The following is a 21133-nucleotide window of genomic DNA, read 5'->3' on the forward strand; positions in this document are numbered from 1 at the left end:
ATTCCTTGAGGCACTGAAATACTCTGGTGCACGTAGCAGGTCACAGAAACGATGCCATCTATGTGAAAACTGGGATCACTTCTTGAATGAGTGACAGGTAAGTCTTCTGGCAAAAGTAAACATCCTACTGAGTGATTTAGCGTTCTTTTTTTCTTTTTTCAAGACCAAATAAATTCAGGCATAATTTTTCTAAAAGGGCACCATAGCACCATCTTGACTCCACGTAAAAATAACTTCCAGATGTAATGAAGCCTATTTACAATTTTTTTTAAAAGCTGACCATCAGAATTTGTCCCACCTGATCACCATTTTGAAGCAACTGGAACTATGTAAAACTGAAAGTTTTATAAATCAAGTCAGTATCGATGTCGAAAGCTTCCAACGAACTCTTCATATAATAGTTGCCAGCCACCAACCACGGTTTATTCTCTTGAGTGGTTTATCAAAATGGTCATGAAAAAATGAGTGCAAAATGTCACAAAGAGTTAAAGCCTTAGCTTCAGAGATATTTAAAAACTATGAAAACGATATTCTCAGTAGAAGTGTAGCGAGAAGGTAAATGACAGCCATTTGAAAGCCAACAATCTTTGCAAATTGTACGGTTGGTCCAACTCAAGTGAATTTTCAATTATTCTCCTTGTGTCTTCTGTCTGGAGAGAGAGCCGTGCCAGGGTGGAACTGTTTTCCACACTGACTGATCTTTTTCTGAAACGTGCCCCAAAGTCATGTTACAAATTGTTGAAGATGTTCAGCTGGCTCGTAACATTTCCAAACACACAGGATAGCGTCAGATTCGCCAGAGAAATGGAACCTGAAAAACAGGGATCACTGGCTTTTACTTTTCAGTTAGAAAATGGAGAATGCCTATAGCTTAAGGTATGGTTTAGATATTCAAAGATGCGTAATTAGGTACCGTGAGGAATTTGAGATAAAGCAGGAGATACTGTCTCTACCACAAGGAGCTTATTATTTCATGAGGCAGGTCAAATCAAGTAAAAAAAAAGTGTATGTGTGTTTGTGTGTGTGTGTGTGTGTGTGTGTAGAGAGAGGAGTAAAAGGAAAAACACATGAAACAAGCATGTAATATGCATCTATGCTTACAGGAATCTACATACAAGTATGGCAGCCATAATCAATGAGAAAGGGCATCAAGACTGCTTGACTCAGCTCAATGACTGCATGACATAAAGTTATTCCCAGAACGTTATTCTAAAGCAGTACCTTAAAGAAAAATGGGGACAGGATTTGACCCGAGGAGCCAAGACTTTGAGATTTGAAAAGAAGATTTTAAAATTGGAGGGCTAGAAACAAAATTTTAAGACTTTTTGCCAATGGAACGTAATGACAAATGGTTGACTGGATGGGGGTGGCAGAAAGGAGACCTTGGAAGGTCAGGTATTCACCCAGTGATCACTAATGCAGGTTCTAAGTTATAAGTGCCACAGCAACAAACATTTCAGGCTACTCGGCTGCAAAGTGCCATGGCCAAAATGTCACTTGGTCAATACTGGTTGTGGACACGTGGAGCCCCAGCATGTGTGAGTGTACATTATGGACTGAACTATACTTAATACAACAACAGAGAAGGTGCATGAGAGAAAACAAACTCGAGAGCAGAGCAAGAGGCAGGGAGCTGTGGTATGGGTGGTTCTGTAGATAATGTGTGATGGGGATCCCTGGGACAGTCCCCCAGCTGACATCAGAGCCTCTCACTGAAAGCATTTCTCTGCCCCGAGTGTCATAATAGCAATTACAGAATTCATTTTTTTCACATCACATCAAGCCCACAACAAGGTGTTCACCAAGAAATGGCAAACTCTATTGTATTTTATAGACAATGCATCGGATTTTTGAGTAATTTTGACTCTGATTTTCAAATTATAAGCCATCTTTAGAAGCTAATTCCCACCCAAGATGCTCACTTCTATGCCCTTCTCGATCATTAGCCCTGGCATGTACCACTCCAATGATGGATGAAGCAGGGACTATGCTTTGTATTCCCAAGGCAAGAACAGTGTCAGGCTCACAGGAATGTTCAAGAAATGTGTGCTGAGGTGGGCATCTGGATAGGTGGTGAGTGGAGGTTGGTGTAAGGGGGCCCAATAACGAATAATAATTTGCGGGTTGGGCCAATAGGGCCAGCCTAGAGATGGAGAGAATGGAGCAAATCTAAGAAAGGTGATGGAGGAAGAATCAGTGGGGATTGAAGAGACCTGACAATGGAGACGGAAGAGCAAAAGAAGTCAAAGAGACACTAAGGCTTCAGGCCTGGAGAACTCTCTGGGTTATTGTGAAAGGATCTTTAACCTATTTTTTGCCCTATTTTAAGGATGAACGATTTGGTTTTCTGAGGAGAGGATGAGCTGTTTCTATCTACTGTAATTTCAGTTCGATGGCAAGCCCTTCAGAGGCAGCGCCGTGCCATCTGCTTTTCTGCATCCCCCACAGAACCTGATCTGTGTGGAGTAGATTATGGAGTATGATTAATGATCATTTGCTCATTTTATTTTACAAAATTATGAATAAAGCCAGGAAAACAAAAACAGAGCTACTCCATCCTCTTTAAATGACTACATGGGTTTCCTCATAATGAAATCATTGTCCCAATGGTAAAGATAAAGAAAGATTGATCAAATGAATTTACTCAACTCTAAATCAGGGCTTATCTAGACACAAAACTTAATCACACACACTTTCACTTTCAGAACCTATAAACTAAAAGTATAAAAAATACCTACATCAACATCATCAGTTATTAGGGAGCCATAAATCAAAACCACAGTGTGATACTACTTCACACCCACTAGGATGGCTAGAATTAAAAAGACAGATCATAACAAGTGTTGGTGAAGATGGAGAGAAATTGGAAGCCTCATACATTACTGGTGGGAATGTAAGGTGGTCCAGCCACTTTAGAAAACAGTTGGTAAGCTCCTCAAAAAGTTAACATAGAGTTACTCTTGGATATAGCAACTCTACTACCAAGTATATACCCAAGATATTTGAAAACAGGTGTTAAAAAAAAAACTTGTACATAAATGTTCAAAGCAGCATTATTCATAAGAGCCAAAAGGTGGAAACAATTGAAATGTCCATCAACTGATGAATGGATAAAATTTGGCATGTCCACACAACAGAATATTAATCAGCAATGAAAGGAATGAAGTACAGATATTCTCTACAAGGTGGATAAAACTTGAAAACAAATTATGCTAAATTAAAGAAGCCACTTATTTCCGGACAGTGAAATGTCCAGAATAGACAAATACAAAGAGGCAGAAAGTAGGTAAGTGGTTTCCAGGGGCTTGGAGGAGTGGAAAATGAAGAGTGACTGCTTATGGCTATGAGTTTCTTTCAGGGATGGTGAGAATGTTCTGGAATTTGCTAGTGGTGATGGTTGCACAACTCTGTGAACACAATGAAAACCATTAAACTCTACCCTTTAAAAGGGTGAACTTTATGGTACGTGAGTTATATCTCAATAAAGCTGCCACTAAAAAAACTAAAAATAAAAATAACTATGATTAGAATTAATATAAGGAAGAAAATATTTAATAAAGTTGTCAGTGGAGCAGCAGAAATAAAAAAGCAAGATAGGCCATATAGAAATATTTTTAAAATAATAAATTATACTACATTATAATATTGTTTAAGGATGACATGCTGCCCTCCCAAAATTTAATTCCTTCACAAGACTTTGTATTCATTTATACTTATTTTCAAAATGCTTCCTAGAGGCAAATTATTATCAATACTTGGCTACTAGGAAATTAGAAAAATGGACATGAGTGAAGTAAAAACTACACATATGTATATCATGACTCACAAAGAAACAAAAATGCCAAGAAAAATATTGATTTTCATGTCAAATAGAAGTCCAAAAACACAAAGAAAAGAACAAGCTATCAGGCCTATATAAAAGCAGATGAAAGAAAATGCAAAATATTAGTAATAACAGTAGTTAAAACCAAATCTAAAATAGTCACTCTTCTGTTTACAACCAACTATTAAGCAAATATCTATTCTAATTATACTTCAATTTTTTTAAATAAACACATTAATGTATGAAGAAATAAGAGGTCAAGAAAAGTACATAACACTTTCATTCCAGAAATCCAAAGGTAAATTCCCATTTGTACTCACTGAGTACACTGATGGTGTGAGAACTTTCTTCCCAAGGATCCTCTTCTTTAGTATGTTTTCTTATTCTTTAGTGTGAATTTGTTAGACGTATCCAGTGTTTCTCTTTATTTGGAATTTTTCCATGGAAGGGCTGACTTCAAACAGAATTCCCATTTTGGACACAGCATTCTAGTTCAAATCCATTGGGCTTATCACGGTCAACAACGCTGTGCAAGAACTCAGCACATGCAGATAACTCCTGAAATGAAGGGTCTTCACTCTGCATTCGCTTAAAAAGACATAAGCTTTACAGTCGACCCTGCAATTCATTGCAACCTGAGGGAAAGAGGAGGAATTTGCCTCCTCCGAGCCTGACACAAATACAGGATGACCTCTTCCAGAGCCACTTGACAGAGACGGAGCAGAAAAGATGGTGCCATCTCAGCTCCACCAAGACCTGGCCAAAAGTGTCCTAGCTTCCATTCTTGACGGAGACTGGGCTGTTCCCAGTAGGAAGACCTGGCAGGGGTAGAGGCTAGCCCTGATTGGAGAACCCAAATCAGGGAAATGGCGCCATCCCACCCAATGGACAGCCCCTCCTGCCACAAGAGCCCAGCCAAGCAAGGATTAGCATTTTCCAAAGGAAGAGCTGATCAAAAAAGTGCTCAGCTACCCAACGTGCTTGAGAAACTCTACTTTTCTTGGAAATTCACGATGAGACTATTCAACGATCTGAAGGATCCAACAGTAAGAAATTCATTTAACCTTGTTTAAATCACATAGCCAATCACAGAACCTTCTTAAAATATATATATATAATAAGTGCTAATCTACTAATATCCAGCAGAACATACTTTGGGAAACGCTAGTCCAAGCTAAGAATGTCCCATGCTTCAGCTAAATTTTTGACTTGGGTTGTGACAACAGTTGCCAGATAAAACATAGGATGCCCACTTAGATTTGAATGTTAGATAAACAGGAAATAATTTTTCATATAAGCATGTCCCATGCAATATTTTTATTCACTCAATCTGACAACCCTAGTTGTGACACAGGACTGCGTGCCTCTGGCTGCCATTCCGCCCTGCACCCTACTTACCCCGCCCTGTAGCCTCTATGACTCTACTTGGAAATGCAGCATGCTAGTTATGTGGGCCACCATTAGGACAAAGGCGGTTACCTTCTTCAGGGTAGCACTCCGGGACCCCATTGGAGCCCATTATGAGGTTGCCATCTTCGTCATGCCGCTCCAGGGTCCCAGGGGCACAGGTGGGGATGGGGGTGGTGGGTTGAGGGGTGGTGCTGGTGGTGGTTGTCTGCGTAGTGGTTCGGATGGTGGTCGTTGGGCGTGTGGTGGTCGTCGTGGGCCTCCGGGTTGTTGTGGTGGGCCTTGGAGTTGTGGTGGGTCGAGTGGTTGTGGTGGGGACACGGGTGGTTGTTTTGATGACCTCCAAGCCCACCAGAGGCTTCCCTCCAAGACTCAAAATGGGCTTATCCTGGGCACTGGCCAGAGGTTTGCCATGCCGCCCCTGCCCAAAGAGGGGGAGGCCATCAGGGCTCACCACGGGGGTCCCTCCCAGATCTGAAATAAAATGAAACACAAGCTGTGCAGCAAGGTGAAACAACCCAGAGGAAGTAAAAAGCAAGCAAAACAGTGTCTTCTCGAAGCTTATGTATTCCTACATTTTAATCAGTAAGGGGCAAAGAAATAATTAAAAAGATATCAGCCAAGGTAGCAATATCTGTTGCTTTCCAGAAATTCCTGGGCTTATTATATAGTCCATTGCTCTGTATTACTTTACATAAATATATAAATATTTCATCAATATGCCCCATTACCCTGAAGTAACTCTCAGTCTTTCATAAGGAAAGTAATTCTTTCCTCTTCTTCATTCTTACCCCTAAGGAGTAAAATGTTACTTTGGACCAGGCGTGGCAAACCTTTTCTGTAAAGGGCCAGGGAGTAAATATTTTAAGCTTCATGGGCCACATCGTCTCTGTTGCAACCCCTCAACTCTGCCATCACAGGGCAAAAAAAGCCATAGACAGGATACAAACAAATGAGTGTTTCTATGTTTCAATAAAACTTTGTGAATGACACTGAGATGTAAATTTCATATAATTTTCACATGTCACAGATATTAGCTATTCTTTGATTTTTTCTTTGCAATCATTTAAAAATGTACAAACTATTATGAGCTCATAGGCCATACAAAAACAGGCAGTAGACGAGGTCTGGCCTGAGGGCTGTAGTTTGTCCATCTGTGCTCCCGGCTGCCCAGTTTCAAGAATGAAGTCGAAGGCTAGCACCACCTTTTCTAAATGGGGGAGTCTGTAGAAAAAATGTATAACTACAGTTGTATCAGGGAAAAAGCTAAATTCTCCCTCTTTTGAGGCATTCTTTTCCAGATGGCTAAAAGTAACTGGAGCAAGGGCCCCATCAAAAATCAGGGGGAAGAGGTAGAGAGGAGGTGTTCTTCTAGAGTAATCCAGGACACTTCTGTACCTTCAGAACCACTCTCACTTACCCACAATGGTTCGACCATCTCCTCCTAGCTTAACCCGCAGAGGGTTTCCATGCGAATCTTGGAGGTGCCTTCCTTCTGCATTCAGTACTAACCCACGATCGAGATCCACAACCTAAATCCATAATATAGATTAAAGAATATATTGGACATTTCAAAATGTTCACATTAATCCAACCACATGAATATATCCATGAAGCTTCCACAGAAGGAAACCATCACGTGAGCAAGAAACATTCTTTTTCTCAGCATCATTCATAAGATTTAATAAGAATAAAATGTAAGACAACCATATTTCATATAGTAATAGCTTACCCATAAGAAATGTAAACTGTTTTAGGTTCCTTAAATATATGAAGATGTTCAAAATACTTTTACTGGTTAGTACATTGTGTGTAATGCTGAAAAGAAGGGAACAACCTCAGTGTCCATCACTGGAAGGAAGAGATTAAGTAAATTATTCCAGACAGTGCAATACTATGCAGGCAAAGAAAAGGATTTGGAAATTCTACATATATTGATATATACTGATGTGAACTCAGATTACAGGACTATTTTGCAAAAATAAAAATATATTCATTTGTGTCTATAAGCTTAAAACTGCAGAGAAAAAAATCTGGACAGATATTATCCCAAATTATTAACAGTGGTTATCTCTGAGAAGTGGTTTGGGATGCTTATTTTTTCTTTTTTTTTCTTTTGAGGAAGATTAGCCCTGAGCTAACATCTGCCGCCAATCCTCCTCTTTTTGCTGAGGAAGACTGGCCCTGAGCTAACATCTGTGCCCATCTTCCTCTGCTTTATATGTGGGACACCTACCACAGCATGGCTTGCCACACAGTGCCATGTCCTCACCCAGGATCCGAACCCGCGAACCCCGGACCGCCAAAGTGGAATGTGCGCACTTAACTGCTGCACCACCGGGCCGGCCCCAGGATGCTTATTAACTTTTTCATTTATATCTGAATTGTTTTAACTTCTTGCAAGGAACATGTATTCCTAGTGTATTAAAAATGAGCTTTGCTGTTAATGTTAAAAATCAAAGTTGCTATAACAAAAACAATTGAATTTGTAATTAAATTTGTATGCATGCAAAAAGCTCATATTCTGAGGAATTATAAAACTTAAGGAAAGCTATTATTATCTCTGTTAAGAAACAAGCTCATGCTGTAAACTGGTGGTTCTCAAAAGTGTGGTCCAGGACCGATAGCCTCCGCATCACCTGAGCATCATATATTATCAGCAATGCAAATTACCTGGCCCTACCCCAGAGCATATTTGACAAGCCCCTCCCACCCTATGATTCGGATGCTCGCTAAAGTTTGAGGACTACACCTTTGCAAGATCAGGCCACTGGAAGAACCCCTGCAAGCAGGCCACTTGGTTGGGTGCTGTCTCAGTAATTTAAATAAAACTTATTTATATAAACCCTACTTTTGAGGTCTACTCCATACAGTTTCAATTCAAATTTGTTGATGATGATATTTTGCTTTATTAATATGCATTCTTCCTATTATAAATTTCTGTTCCTTTGAGAAATGATAAGATGTATCTTTAGATCACCTGGGCCTGAAAATTTCATGAAGTGCTTTAATATGTTTTCCTAAAACCTTATTGTTATAAATGGGAAGTTGGGTTTTTTTTTTTTCTCCCCAAAGCCGCAGTGCATGGGTGTATATCCTAGCTGTAAGTCCTTCTCATTCTTCTATGTGAGCCGCCACCACAGCATGGCTACTGACAGATGGGTGGTGTGGTTCCACAACCAGGAAACAAACCTGGGCCACCGAAGCAGTGAAAGCACCAAACTTTAACCGCTAGGCCATCAGGGCTGGCTCACAAATGGGAAGTTTTGACTTGGAATTCTACTATGAATAATGTGTTGACTCTTTGAAGAAATATTTCAAAGCCCAAACACTGTTAACTGTTCTGCCCGTTAACCTCAACCCACCAAAAATCTCTAAACATTTATCTTAACCCCAGAAAGTTAAACTCATTTAGCTTAAACATACATGAAGTAGTAATATTTATTTTTTATTTTATACAAACGACTTCCAACAACTTGGAAGATTCAAAAGGTGATCTGATAAAAATTGCCTATTTGATTCAGGGTTTTTTGATTTCTTTATTCGTTTTTACCCTGCTTCCCTTGACAAAGGATTTGGACAACTTACAGAAAACATGTGCACTATTTAATCAAACAATAAACAAAAAATAAAAATAAAATAAAGCTTTCAGGACTGGGAAAATAGAAGCTCATTGTAAAGGGCATGCATCACATTCTGTGCCATTGCTGTGGTTGGGCCATATCTTTGTGTGATCAAGGCAAATGAGAAGCAAGGGCCCATGCCTTATCCTACTAGCTAGAGAACTTACTAGAACACAAACTAGCTACTCAGGAGAATCAAAGATTTTTCTGAGTACTGAAGGACACAGTATACAAGTATGTTGCCATCTGAGTGGTTAAAGATAGAGAAGAAAAGAAAAGACCACTTCATTTATTGTTATACAATGTCTACCATTTTTCTCTTCCCAAAAGCACGAAAACAACTAGTATGTGTAAAGAAGTTTACCCTACCCACTTTGTTCCTTGAGGGCCATTGATAATTCTTTGTCCATTGGGTTTTCCATTACTACCAGGAAGTACTTTCCCTTCTCCATTTGGTCTGCCATTATAACCTACATGGGGCAAAAGAAGATAACAGAACCTGGTAAATTCAACCTTCTTGGAAAGTTGGCTTCCTACCACTCTATAAGTAGTAACACATAATTTCAAACAGAAAAGTTAAACAGAATTTTAAACCAACAGCTCATATGCAACATAATGATAGTTTTGACTTGTGACTTCTACACAACAAAGAGATGAATGTCTACTAAGAAGATGGCAAAGTCAGTTTCCTGACAATATTAGGGGAATGAGAGTGTTCAGCATTAAGTAAATTTTCCAGAGAAAGCAGTAGCTGTAGTTTTATTTTTGCCAGTTGGGAAGTGGAGGGAGGGAGAGTTGGAAGGATGGAGAAAATTATCTCTAAATGTAGTAGCTGCTGTCCTGCTTTTCTCAGCAGATTATTTCTATTTCTAGCTGACTCAGGTCCCAATCATCAATTGCCAAGCGTAACTGCACAGCGCTGACTCGAAGCTTGCTGAACTCTGTGGGGTTGCTTGAGAAGCATTTGCTCAGAGAGAAAACAGAGGGTCCAGTTAGCCGCCCTGCCAGTTTCTGTTTCTGTCTGTTGCTTCCTCTGCCCTTTCTCTTCATCTCGTGCCATTTCTGATCAGCTAGTTCGTAGGTGGCCTCCACTGGGAGCCTTCTGTGATCCAGTCTTGCCCAGGGATAAAGCGTTTGAGCTCTCTGACAACTATTTGGAGGTCAGAGACTTATTTCTCTCATTCAAATAGTTAATGAAAATCAAATACTGAGTTTCTTGCCTGTTACTCCTCTGTGTGACAACCGTCTTTAACATGCATTTTCTGGACATTTTGAACAACACTCACTGATTGCAATGTCTAAGCAATCCACACCCAAGACATTTGAGTTTGTCCCAGGGGATGTTCAGCGGAGGGTTTCATACACAGGATCAACGAGAACAAGATCCAGCCTACAAGGTATTGTATTCCTTTCTGCCACTCCTTTAAAATATGCTGGCACGTGAGCAACTAAACAGAACCTAAAATACAGGAACCTGAGTTTGCCATTGCGGCTGTGACACATTTTCACAGATTAAGAGCATCTATGTTAAGGATTCAAAGAGGCGACATGGGACAATGGAACGGCAGAGGGCTGTAGAATTACTGTTCCAGACTGGAATGGCAGCTCTGCCACTTACTTCATAGCTGTCTGACCTCGGGGGAACCACTCAGATCTCCAAGCGCCAGCTTCTTCACCTGAAAACCAGGCGAAACAACGCAAACGCTAGGAGATGGTTAAAGGATGAAATCATGTTGCATCTGCAAAGCTCTCAACACGGTGCTTAGACAGAGTGGATAGGAGATGCTCAACAAAATAAAATCCTTTCGGGCATTGCTATGGACACTACTGAGAACTGTAGAGAAAATGGTAAGCGACTGAAAACGAATTACCTTGTCTGAAAGGGGGTCTCACAGGCTGGCGTGAGAGAGGGTTCCGGAATCTCGAGTTCATCATGCGCTGGCGCAAGGAGAGCATAGGGGTGGTGGAAGAATAGACAGGAGGCGCACGGGTGGTGTACCGCGCCCAGGCGGGCGTGCCCACCGTGGGGCTTAGGGTGGCAGGGCTGCGCGGGGGCTGTCTGGGCGGCAGGTGCGGGGCTCTCGGGGAGCTGCCTGAAGGCGGAGAAAGAGGACGCTTCACTGGGGTGTCGTTGTCCTCCTGGGAGGAGCTCACTCTGGGAGGCGCAAGCACAAGGGTAGGCTCTGTCTTCTCTTTGGCCATTTTCCCATCCGCATATTTGCTGCCCCTGGGGCTGGAGGAGGGGGGCCACTTTGCAACAGAGGAAGACAGAAGGTCCTGGTCCTTTCCTCCTTTAAAAAATCCCGCGTCTTCATCATCCTCGGCTGAGACCGACTGCTGAGATTTAGACGACAGCGACTCCTTTTTGGACGGCGTGGCCTGGGGCCCTGCTCTGCCCGGGACCCTGGGGTGGGCGTAGGGGTGGGGGCTGCCGGGCCTCGGGGAGGAGCCTGGGGGTCTGCGGAGGTGACTGTCGCCCGCGCTTCCTGGCTGAGTCTCCACCTGGCGGTGCTTGGGAAGGGACAGGGTGGCCTCCTTAGCCCGGGCCGGGGGCGCGGGCGCCCGGACACCTCGGGCCTCTGCCTCTGTGCTGTCCTCCTGGTTTTCGCCATATCTGCTGTCGCCATCCCCGTTCTGATTCTGGGGAGACGTGGGGCGCACCCTTCGGGAGTTTGCTGCGTGGGGGGACTGACTGTCTCTGGACGCGTAAGGATCGGAGAAGGAGGCGCTTCCCTGCGACGTGGGGTGGGGACGCCCAGCCTGGGGGAGTGCAGGCTTGGAAGGCGCACGCCCCACTTCCTTGCCCTGGGGGCCGCGGGGCTGTTGCTGCGACACGGAGATCGCTGAAGAAGGCTGCTTTTCCGCAGCGGCAGCCCCAGCACCCATCCTTTTGGGCACGCTGGATCCGGGGTGGTGCTGTGACCGTGCCACGGGCGGCGGAGCAGGGGACAGCTGCGTTTTGCGAGACCCGCCCTCCGCGCCCACGTCGGTGCTCTGTTGAACATCCTGCGCCTTCGACTCAGCTTTGCCCTGAGGATGCGCACCTGCCCAAGTTCCCGCAGCTTTGGGGTTCTCTGCCACCGACTCCTTCCGCAGAAGGTTCGTCCCTTTCTGGGGGCCTCTTCTTAGGTGGTCCACGCCCCGGAAGGCAGGCTGCCTGGAGGAGGAAGGCACGTGGTCATTCACCACGGTGGCAGGAAGCGGCTTTTCATCTTCTGCCTCCCTCTCTTCACTGTCTTCATGGGTACTAGAGCCACGCCTATGGTTAGAAGCTGGGTGAGAACTCACCCTCGAGGGAACTCGGGGGGACACGGTGGGTGGTGGGGGGCTGGAGGGCTGAAACCGGGGTCCTCGGCCATTGCCAAACCTGTTTGGATATCTGCCGTGGGCAGCAAAAGGCCTGTTTCTGAGCAAACTGAAATGTCCAGAGACAGGAGGACCTGCTGGCAGCCGGGTTCGAAACGTGGGAGCCGTGGCCTCAGTCTGCCTCCCTTTAGCTTCTGCATCATTGTCGCCATCGCCATCGCCATCAGACGCATCCGCTCCCTCAGAGACCTGTGTCCTGGAGGAGAGACGAGAAGAGACCGAGGGAAACTTGGAAGGCCGTGATGGCGCATTGGACTTGGCGGCTGCGGCATAATGCCCATCCTTCCAGCCCCTGGAGAGCGGAGAGCGGGAGTGTGGTTCTGCGGGCAGCAGCCGAGATGACCCCCCATGGGGTGGAGAAAGTCTCGAGGGTGGGACTGGAGCACTCGAATTTTCCTCCGCATCCTCAGAATAGGGTGCCCTCCGAGCTGGCAAGGCTGGTTTTGCGCTGTGGTGCGCGGAGCTCCTGTCCCGCATGGCGTTCCAGGCCGACTGGCGGCTGGACGGCAGGGCCGGCCTCGAGTGGGCTGCGCTCTTGAGAGGCAGCTGCTGGGAGACCGCCTCCTTGGGGTGGGGGGAGCCTGCGGCTGGTTCTTCCTCCTCTTGGCCCAGGGAGTCATTGTCAAAAGAGCTGGAAGGCAGGTGGGTAGAGGGTCTCCCTGAAGGGCGGTGAGGGCTGCCCTCCGTGGGCTGGGGGACAGAAGAGGCCGAGGCCGATGGGGATGCCCCTGGACGAGGGTGGGAGGCCAGTAAGGAGCCACGCTTATCTACACTTTCCTTTCGGGGCAGTACTGGCATTCGGGCTCTCACGGGAGTCCTTCCAGGAGCAAAGACCGGGTGGACAGATCTAATTGGCGGCCTCTGCTGTGGCTTCTGGTCCTGAATCTCCGAGGGTGATGTTGGTGGGTCCGCTCGGGATTCCAGTTCCTCGTCATCAGTGAGTTCTGTGGACTGAAGATCCAACCCTTCAGGCTTCCTAGGGGGAAGTAGGGGTTTTCTGGGCACCCCACCGTTAGCCAGTATTTTGTTCTTCAAGTCAAGAAGTGGATTCTTGACATTTCTGCCTCGGGGAGAAACAGGCAAATGAGTGTGTTTTGAGGATGCTGGAGCTTTCGGAGAAGGTGCAGAAGGCTCGGGTTTTTCAGGTTTGGAATTATCCTCTGTGTTTGCTTTCCGCTGAACATCAGACGCACTGGTCGGGGCTGTAATAGATTTTAAAGAATTTGCTGTCAAAGAAGAAATTGGAACGCTGTGCAACAGAAAGTATTTAAATGGCAGTATGGAGGCATTGAAAATTAGTAGTTATAATTGATAATTTCTCATTCTCTGGACATTGCACATTTATTTCCCCAATTATAGCAATCTCCTTTTAAAGTTCTGTTTGGCTTTAAGTAACAGATATAGGCCTAGAAAATATGTGTATTGAATTTCTGTAAATTGAATCAGGTTATGTCAGCTTATTTGAAGGAATTCTGAAGTGGGTACTTTGAAGTAATTCATGGATTTTGTAAATGTAAAATCTTATGTAGGATTTTTTTAATATAACTGTCAGGACATTACAAATGCATTACAGCCATTCTTAACAATGTAGGCAAGAAGTACACATGAGACTGGTGTAAAATGCTGAATGATCTATACTCAAAATTATATGGAGATGTGTTGTGTGTGGCTTGCAAGTAACTGGAGTAACAAATTTGTAATTTTTGAGGCATTACAAAGAGTTCCCTATTGCCCCAATATGTCCTTACTTGCTTCTTCCTTCTTGATGAAAATCCCTTTAATAATGGATACATTTGTAATTCCAAAATAAGGCCTAAAATAAAAAGACTCCTAGGGTAGGTGAAGCATTATATTATGTGTACCCTACAATTTTCCCTTTCTGGAGAGCAGAATTGAATGCAGAAAGGGATGCTGTAAGGGGAGGGGAATTTATATAGCAATGGGAATCCCGAAGGAGCAAACTTCGTCAATTTCAGTTTCTTCCAGGACAGAACTGTTTCATATTGAGCTATACTGTGGATCCTCACAGTATGTAATGAAGGAGACAGCTACCAATATCTGCTGTAAATGTGGGGAAGCAGAAAAGAAACCACAGTCTACAAACACCCCACTCCAATTTTGGATTTTATTAACCTGCTTGGTTTTGATACTGATCAGATAAACAAGGTAACGGAGATTCTTCTGAGTAAAGTTGCCCTCTAAAATAATGGAATACAAACTAAAAAATTTTAATGCTATGTAGAAATTGAAGAGTTAACAATTAAAAACGTCACATTACACTTGTAAAAATGTTCTTTCCCCGTCATCATAAACCCCAAATTACACAGGGACATAACATTAACCCCATAATTAATACGTTCCTGCTGTTGTAATAGTAATGAATGTTATTAGCAATCAATATCATTTTAGTCTTTGGGGAGACTAATTTCTAAAGGGACCCCAAAAATTATCTGGGAAATCAATCTGCAAACTTAGCCCAAAAAAATCACCCGCGGAGCAGTTCTCAACCCAAGAGCACGATTCAAAGTAACACACCACAATTAGCAGTAGTAAAGAGAGCCACAAATACACAATGCTTACTTGTTGGCATAGCGACAATGAAGGCTTTGGAGTGAGGCCCCATTCCTCTCCTGTTTGCCGCCCGGATTTTGAAAAGATAGCGTTCCCCAGGCTGCAGACCATCCACTATGGCAGAAGTAGTGTCTCCAGGATAGGTGAGGGATTTTGCTCCAAACGGTTTGAGAGCCGGGGCGTATGAAAGAACGTATTCTGAAATGATTTGGCAGACGGTTGGAAGGAGGAAACTGAAAACAGTCCTGTGTCCAGCAGACAGACTGTATGGGCAGGATGAATTAGAACGTGCATTACTAAAATTAATACTCAGCCATGCACGCCAAGTCGGCAGCTGGAGCATAAAGACACAGTAGAAGGTGAGGTAGCATTCATTCAGGCCGCCAGACAGGGCTAGCGAGTGAATTAGCTGGCAATTCTCTATTTCAGCGAATTAAACATATGGACCCCAGGAGCCCCATCTTCATACAATTTACCCAAAATATTTACACTGTGTTTGGGTTTTTTCTTCACTGTATTTATTTACTAATTTACTATGACAGAATTAATACATCCTGAGTTGAAGAAACCATGGGAAAAGAAATGACAGCTGCAAGGAACTAATTCTGAGTAGCTGCTGACATCTTCAAGAGTTTCACTTGATTTATCTGGGCTATTTTTATTTGCACATTAAGCCAAATAAATTCCATCTTAGGAATATAATTTCACTTTTGTAGGAATTATAAAAGTTCTTATTGAATATATGCATGTAAGGATAGTTCACAGTGTTTAAAACTGGGGGGAAAAGTTGCTAAGTAGTAGATTTATGTGATGTTTAATGTTTCCATCTTTAATTGGCTATATCTGTAAACATATAATACTGTTGAACTTTGAAAATCATAGCAAATTCAGTCAAAGCAACTGATATATCTCTATGCCCGTATGGAAATATTGTAACATAAGGAAGCCATATTTTACAGCATAATTTTCAGCCTCAACTAAAATCTGTCATGCCTATTTTCCTCCCAATGAAGGCGAGATTTACAAGACTTATCAAGAATGGTAATTTGAGTTACAGAAAAGCCAAGCAATTATCATACTTCCTAGGGAAACATGCAAGATTTTTTCTTTTCCATAACATCTAATCCTTAAAAAGGACATTAATTAAAAAACTTTCAACCAAAAATGCTTTTGCAGCATTTGTCTGAAAAAAAAAAAACAGCATTCTTTTCTCTTTGAAAATGAACAAACTAGTCATTTGTGGTGGTCAAAAGTAAGAATTAAAAGAACCCACTGTCTATAAAATTTTGTAACTCAGATTTTTTTATGGATCCAATTCATCTGGAAAAAATTTAACCATGTCAAAGGATATTCTTCTGTTATGTTTTATATTTCTCATACATGAAAAATGCCCCAGTATAATTATAAATTTTCAATCCCACCACTAATTACCTAAGCAGGGTTAAGATATGTGAGTCCTTTTGGACATAAAAACTCAAAGTTACTATTATTTCTGGCAGTATTTACTTGACTGTCATGAGCTTCTTTCACCAAAGAGCTATAAATATAAACTAAGATGTGTGAGAAGGAAAGAAAAAAATAAGTAACATGGTAATAAAGTCACTAGAAGGGCAGTAACTAATTTTTTTAATAACTAAAAGAAGTAGTCAGCCAAAAAATGTCTTCATTAAACTTTCAGAAGCCTTTTCAGAATCACAAAAATCATACAGAAGGAGCCGATGTTCAAATCATCATAAAAAGAATGATTAAAGGCACCAACTAAAGATTTATTCTCTTCATTTGTTTCTGATTTATTTCACTGGTAAAGATGAGAACAACAGTACAATATATTCCTAAAAAAAACTTGAAAGTAAAAAAAGCATTAAATTTAATACTATTTTACGTATACCTCCCTTAACTTCTATTATTCCATGAAAAGACATCCTTATAGGCCAGCAAAGATAACTTAAGCTGAATACAAAAGAGAGCCATTCAACTTCTTCAATTAAGAAATTCCCAAAGGAGACTAGTGATAATTTTCTGGATTTCTTTAAGCTTACACAAACTTTTCAAGTTTCAGGGCATATTAAAGTTGTCTTCCAAAATCAAGTAACAGTAAAATGATTTGAGGGTCAGCCTGGTGGCCGGTGGCATGCTCCACTTTGGCAGCCCAGGGTTCGCCTGGGCTGGACCCCAGGCATGGACCTACACATCGCTAATCAAGCCATGCTGTGGCAGGCATCCCACATATAAAATAGACGAAAATGGGCACAGATGTTAGCTCAGGGCCAATCTTCCTCAGCAAAAAGAGGAGAATTGGGGCTGATGTTAGCTCGGGGCTGATCTTCTTCAAGAAAAAAAAAGAAAAGAAATGATTTGTCCTTTTATCCAATATTCTTAACAGACTATTTTTAAATTTAACTAATTGTAAACATTTCATTCTATTTTACTGTTTAAAATTTACAATATTATTTTTCTATTTCAAGGCCCCATTTTCCTCAACCAAAAAAATAATTAATTAATTTAAAAGGGTGATAAAAAGGGAAAAAAATCCATTTTCCATTTTATTTTATTACAGTACTTGATTTTTAAACCTATGAAATATTTATGGTCCCGTTTAAGACATTTATGGCCCCACAGGGCTCCTGCTCACTCCTACTTTCCATGATCTTACTGGCACAATGAAATGACCCAGAGCATGAATAACAAGGTGTCATTTACATGGGTAAAGGTTGTGATGTCACACCCACACAATTAAAAACGCCCCCCCGAGAGCAGCACCAAAATGTCTGCATATGGGGAAGATGAAAAGTCATCTTCGTGACGACCTGGATCTTCCTGACAATGAAAACCCTGCATGAAATATCCTTGTCCGTTGGGTTAGCACCCCATATATGTATGTCGCTTCCTTATTGCTTTTGCAGTCACTAAACCTGCAGTTAGAACCAGTGTTGATCAGAGTCAAGGTACTATCTCTGTTTGGGGTATTTCACTCCCGTGTGGCCCTTATACTTTACGAAATGAGGTTCTTACCTTTCACTTTCCCCTCGGTCTCCGGCAGTGCATCCCACGCGACAGTGACAGCGGTGGGTTTGCCATTGACTGGCCAGACGTTTAAGTTCTCAGGAGCTGTGGTAGGAGCTACAAAAGGACCAGGATCCAAGGTTTAAAAATGCCCTTGTGGATCTTTGCAAGTAAATGACATACGGTCTCTACATACACATTTTTTATTAAAGAGCTACTGTCTTAAGTTTTATTATACGTGAGAGAAAATTCTGCACTTGTTCTTTGTGCCACAGAATGATTTACGACAGTTCTACCAACTCGTATAGTGAATTTAGACATATCTAGGGAAATGCTTTTGGGAACTCCGAATTTCTTTCATTGATGAATAGTGAAATATACAAACAATGTGAAAATCCAGTTCACATTTCTTTTTAATAAAGCTTTTAAAGACATAGTTTAAAAGAAAGTAATTGTAGCTTTGAATACAGTGTGAAATTCTCCCCAAAATCAAACATGATGCCAGTTTTAGGAAACAAGAGGCTCTTAGGAAGACAAGCCATGCGTTACTCAGGGGCATCCATGCACATGTGCTCCACATGTCAGAACAACATGCTAAGGAAAATGGTCAGTGAAGGATAAAACTTGGACCCAAAGAAAGTGTTCTTTGTGTTCATACGTAGAAACACTTCCAAGATTTAAGGTTAATCTTGCTTTAAAAAATGCCTCTTCTGGCCTTTATCACTATTGGCTTCTTAAACTGTCTTTAAATCTTATTTCAGGGGTAATTCCCAAATGGAAAACCCAAAGGCCGTTTTAAATACAGACCCGATTCTGGCGTTCTCTGGAAGACGGAGGTGCTCCACTTTCCATCTCTTTCACCCTGTGAAATACGGACTGCAAATTCATACATGGTGTCTGGAATCAGGTTCTCGATCAACACGCGTCTGTGGGAGATCTGCTTATAATCCCACCTGGCTGATTCTCCCTTCTCGCGATAGCGCACAGTGTACTGTCTACAAGAAACGACAAGACATCAATGCACCCAGTCGACAATTCTCTGCAGCTGAACATTAGATTCCTTGCTGGTTTTCCTTCCCCATAAGTGATGGCTTTTGGAGGTAAGCAAAGTAACCAAAGAGGAGAAGAATCTAAACTTCTGACTATGTTATGGACTGAAAGAACCTACTTAAGATCCAGGGAAAGATGTCTGAAGTCGACCAGAAAAGATGGAGCTTGGTGTCTTTTCAAGACCCAAAAGTCTTACTGCTCAAAACATCAAGCAGAGACTAAGAAGGAAAGGGATAGAAGGGGGACAACCTTTATGAGACGTGTGTGTGCATGTTTGTGTAGGGATGTGTATGTATGTGGTGTAGAGAGGGCAATATTAAGAACCAGAACTGGCCCAAGATAGCTTGGCTCTCCAGAAAAGAAAGACAAGAAGACTCATTTCATGCCAAAGCAGGTATGTTTTTTATAAGTTCTCGAGGAAAGGCGACATGTGGTTTTGAGTAGACTTATCACCTTATGAGAAGAAGCAAAATGTGTAACAAACAGCAGGATAGAGTCGTTTATAAAAGGACCTCTCTAGTGTGTGATTATCTATCTAGAGTGTGATTAGAGAAACATGGTGTGAGCTAACATGGTCATATTCAACCACCCCAGGTAGAAGACATGATCAACACTCTAAGACATGCAAATGTCATGTACTGCATGTCTTTTCCAAGAAATTTTCTTTGAGGTTGCCTTGCAGTAGAAAGCACTGGATGCATTAAAATTGTACTATTCATTATGATATTTAATAAGTCAGGATAAGATTTCAGTTGCAGACACGGCACACCAATTAACACAAGAGTTCTGCTAAGAAAACTCAAATCCTCGTTTTCATCAACATGCTGGAAATCAAAGTCCAATGGGAATCAGAGACGCTTCATGTTGGGGGAGAGCATCTGGCTAGGGAGAGAATCACTGTGAACCTTCTAAAGTCTTTCAAAAGAAGCAGATGTCTTCTTTGTACTAGTGGACAGTGACAGAAACTACATCTAATGCAAATAACAGCATATATATATATATACATATAATTCCAGCATTGTATTTCATTCATTTTTTTAAAGTACATTCACTTTTCCTGATTGCATATAGGTTCAAAAATTGATATATAGTGACTAACCACCAAACCTTTGGCTTTCCCTTGACTATGTAAACTATTTAGTCACTTACATGAAATTTTGATGACTATATTAATCTCCCACTACCTGGAAATGGTGTTCATCGGTGGTCTTGTTAATGCAAAAATTATTTTACCCTTATGATTGGTTTTTCTTCTATTGCTATTGCAAATCAATATAAAAACCAGAATAATATAACGTCATGGCTTAAGAGAAAAAACGGTGCATTTTGTTATGCACAAATGAGCTGGACATGAAGCAAGTCAGTGTTTGAAGAATGTCTAAAGAGGAGCCACCATTAGAGGCATTAGACAAATGTCCACTACTCTACATAATCCTCCTTCCTCCTGTCACTCTTCCCAATAACAGGAGGAACCGTAAGACTCCTCCTGAGATGACCCACATGCTCTGCACATGAGCAGATCAGAAATGAGACAAAGCAAAACACAAATGGGCACAAAGAAAGAAACGGAATCTAAGAAATTTCCAGACACAAGATAAGACTATAAGTGAGATGTGTGGTCCTGCTGTGTGCATTACACACGAGGCCCTGGTAGCATCTGATCTGTGGGAAATGTGTGACCACACTTGGGATTAGCTGGATTGTCACAGAATGCTTTACTGGTGAGCTACAGAAGAAGCCAGCATTCATATACATCAGAAGACATGATCATTCAAATAAATATGTCTCTTTTTTTTTTTTCCACCCCAAAGCCCCAGGACGTAGTTGTATATCCTAGTTGTAGGTCATTCTAGTTCTTCTGTGTGGGACACCACCAGAGCATGGCCTGATGAGCGGTGCATAGGTCCACACCCAGGATCCAAACTGGCAAACCCTGGGCTGCTGAAGCAGAGCACGCGAACTTAACCACTCGGCCACGGGGCCGGCCCCTACATGTGTCTTCAGGGCCAGAAAAACCACATCTCATACATAAAGGCAAAGAAATAAGGAAAAGTACCTTGATGCAACAACTTTCTTCTGTTTTTCCAAAACAGGATCCACCCAGGCCACAAGCACAGATTGGGACGACATAACCCGGACATTGATGTCTTCAGGCACGTCCATTTCATCCTCTTCTGAAATGACAATGGGACGCATGGAAAGGCTGTCTCTAACAATGGTCTCTGCCCTGAATTCCTTGGGCCTCCAGAGTTTATTATTTACCCTGTATAATTTTTAAATTGCTTATGCT

At 42.2% G+C, this 21133-nt stretch overlaps 1 protein-coding gene across 2 annotated transcripts in view; it reads right to left on the reverse strand.

Annotated features, from left to right (window-relative positions):
- FNDC1 (fibronectin type III domain containing 1) overlaps window positions 1–21133 on the reverse strand; it is a 96837-nt gene that overhangs the window by 23877 nt on the left and 51827 nt on the right. For both annotated transcript variants that reach the window (XM_044761133.2, XM_044761134.2), the window contains exons 7-14: window positions 20900–21017; window positions 18601–18788; window positions 17803–17910; window positions 14800–14988; window positions 10725–13421; window positions 9223–9323; window positions 6651–6762; window positions 5303–5704 (exon numbers count right to left, since the gene is read on the reverse strand). In XM_044761133.2, coding sequence (XP_044617068.2) covers window positions 5303–5704; window positions 6651–6762; window positions 9223–9323; window positions 10725–13421; window positions 14800–14988; window positions 17803–17910; window positions 18601–18788; window positions 20900–21017 — 3915 coding nt within the window. The remainder of the gene's footprint in view (window positions 1–5302; window positions 5705–6650; window positions 6763–9222; window positions 9324–10724; window positions 13422–14799; window positions 14989–17802; window positions 17911–18600; window positions 18789–20899; window positions 21018–21133) is intronic.

The sequence above is a fragment of the Equus asinus genome, chromosome 1 (genome assembly GCF_041296235.1).
Source record: "Equus asinus isolate D_3611 breed Donkey chromosome 1, EquAss-T2T_v2, whole genome shotgun sequence".
NCBI lineage: Eukaryota > Metazoa > Chordata > Mammalia > Perissodactyla > Equidae > Equus > Equus asinus.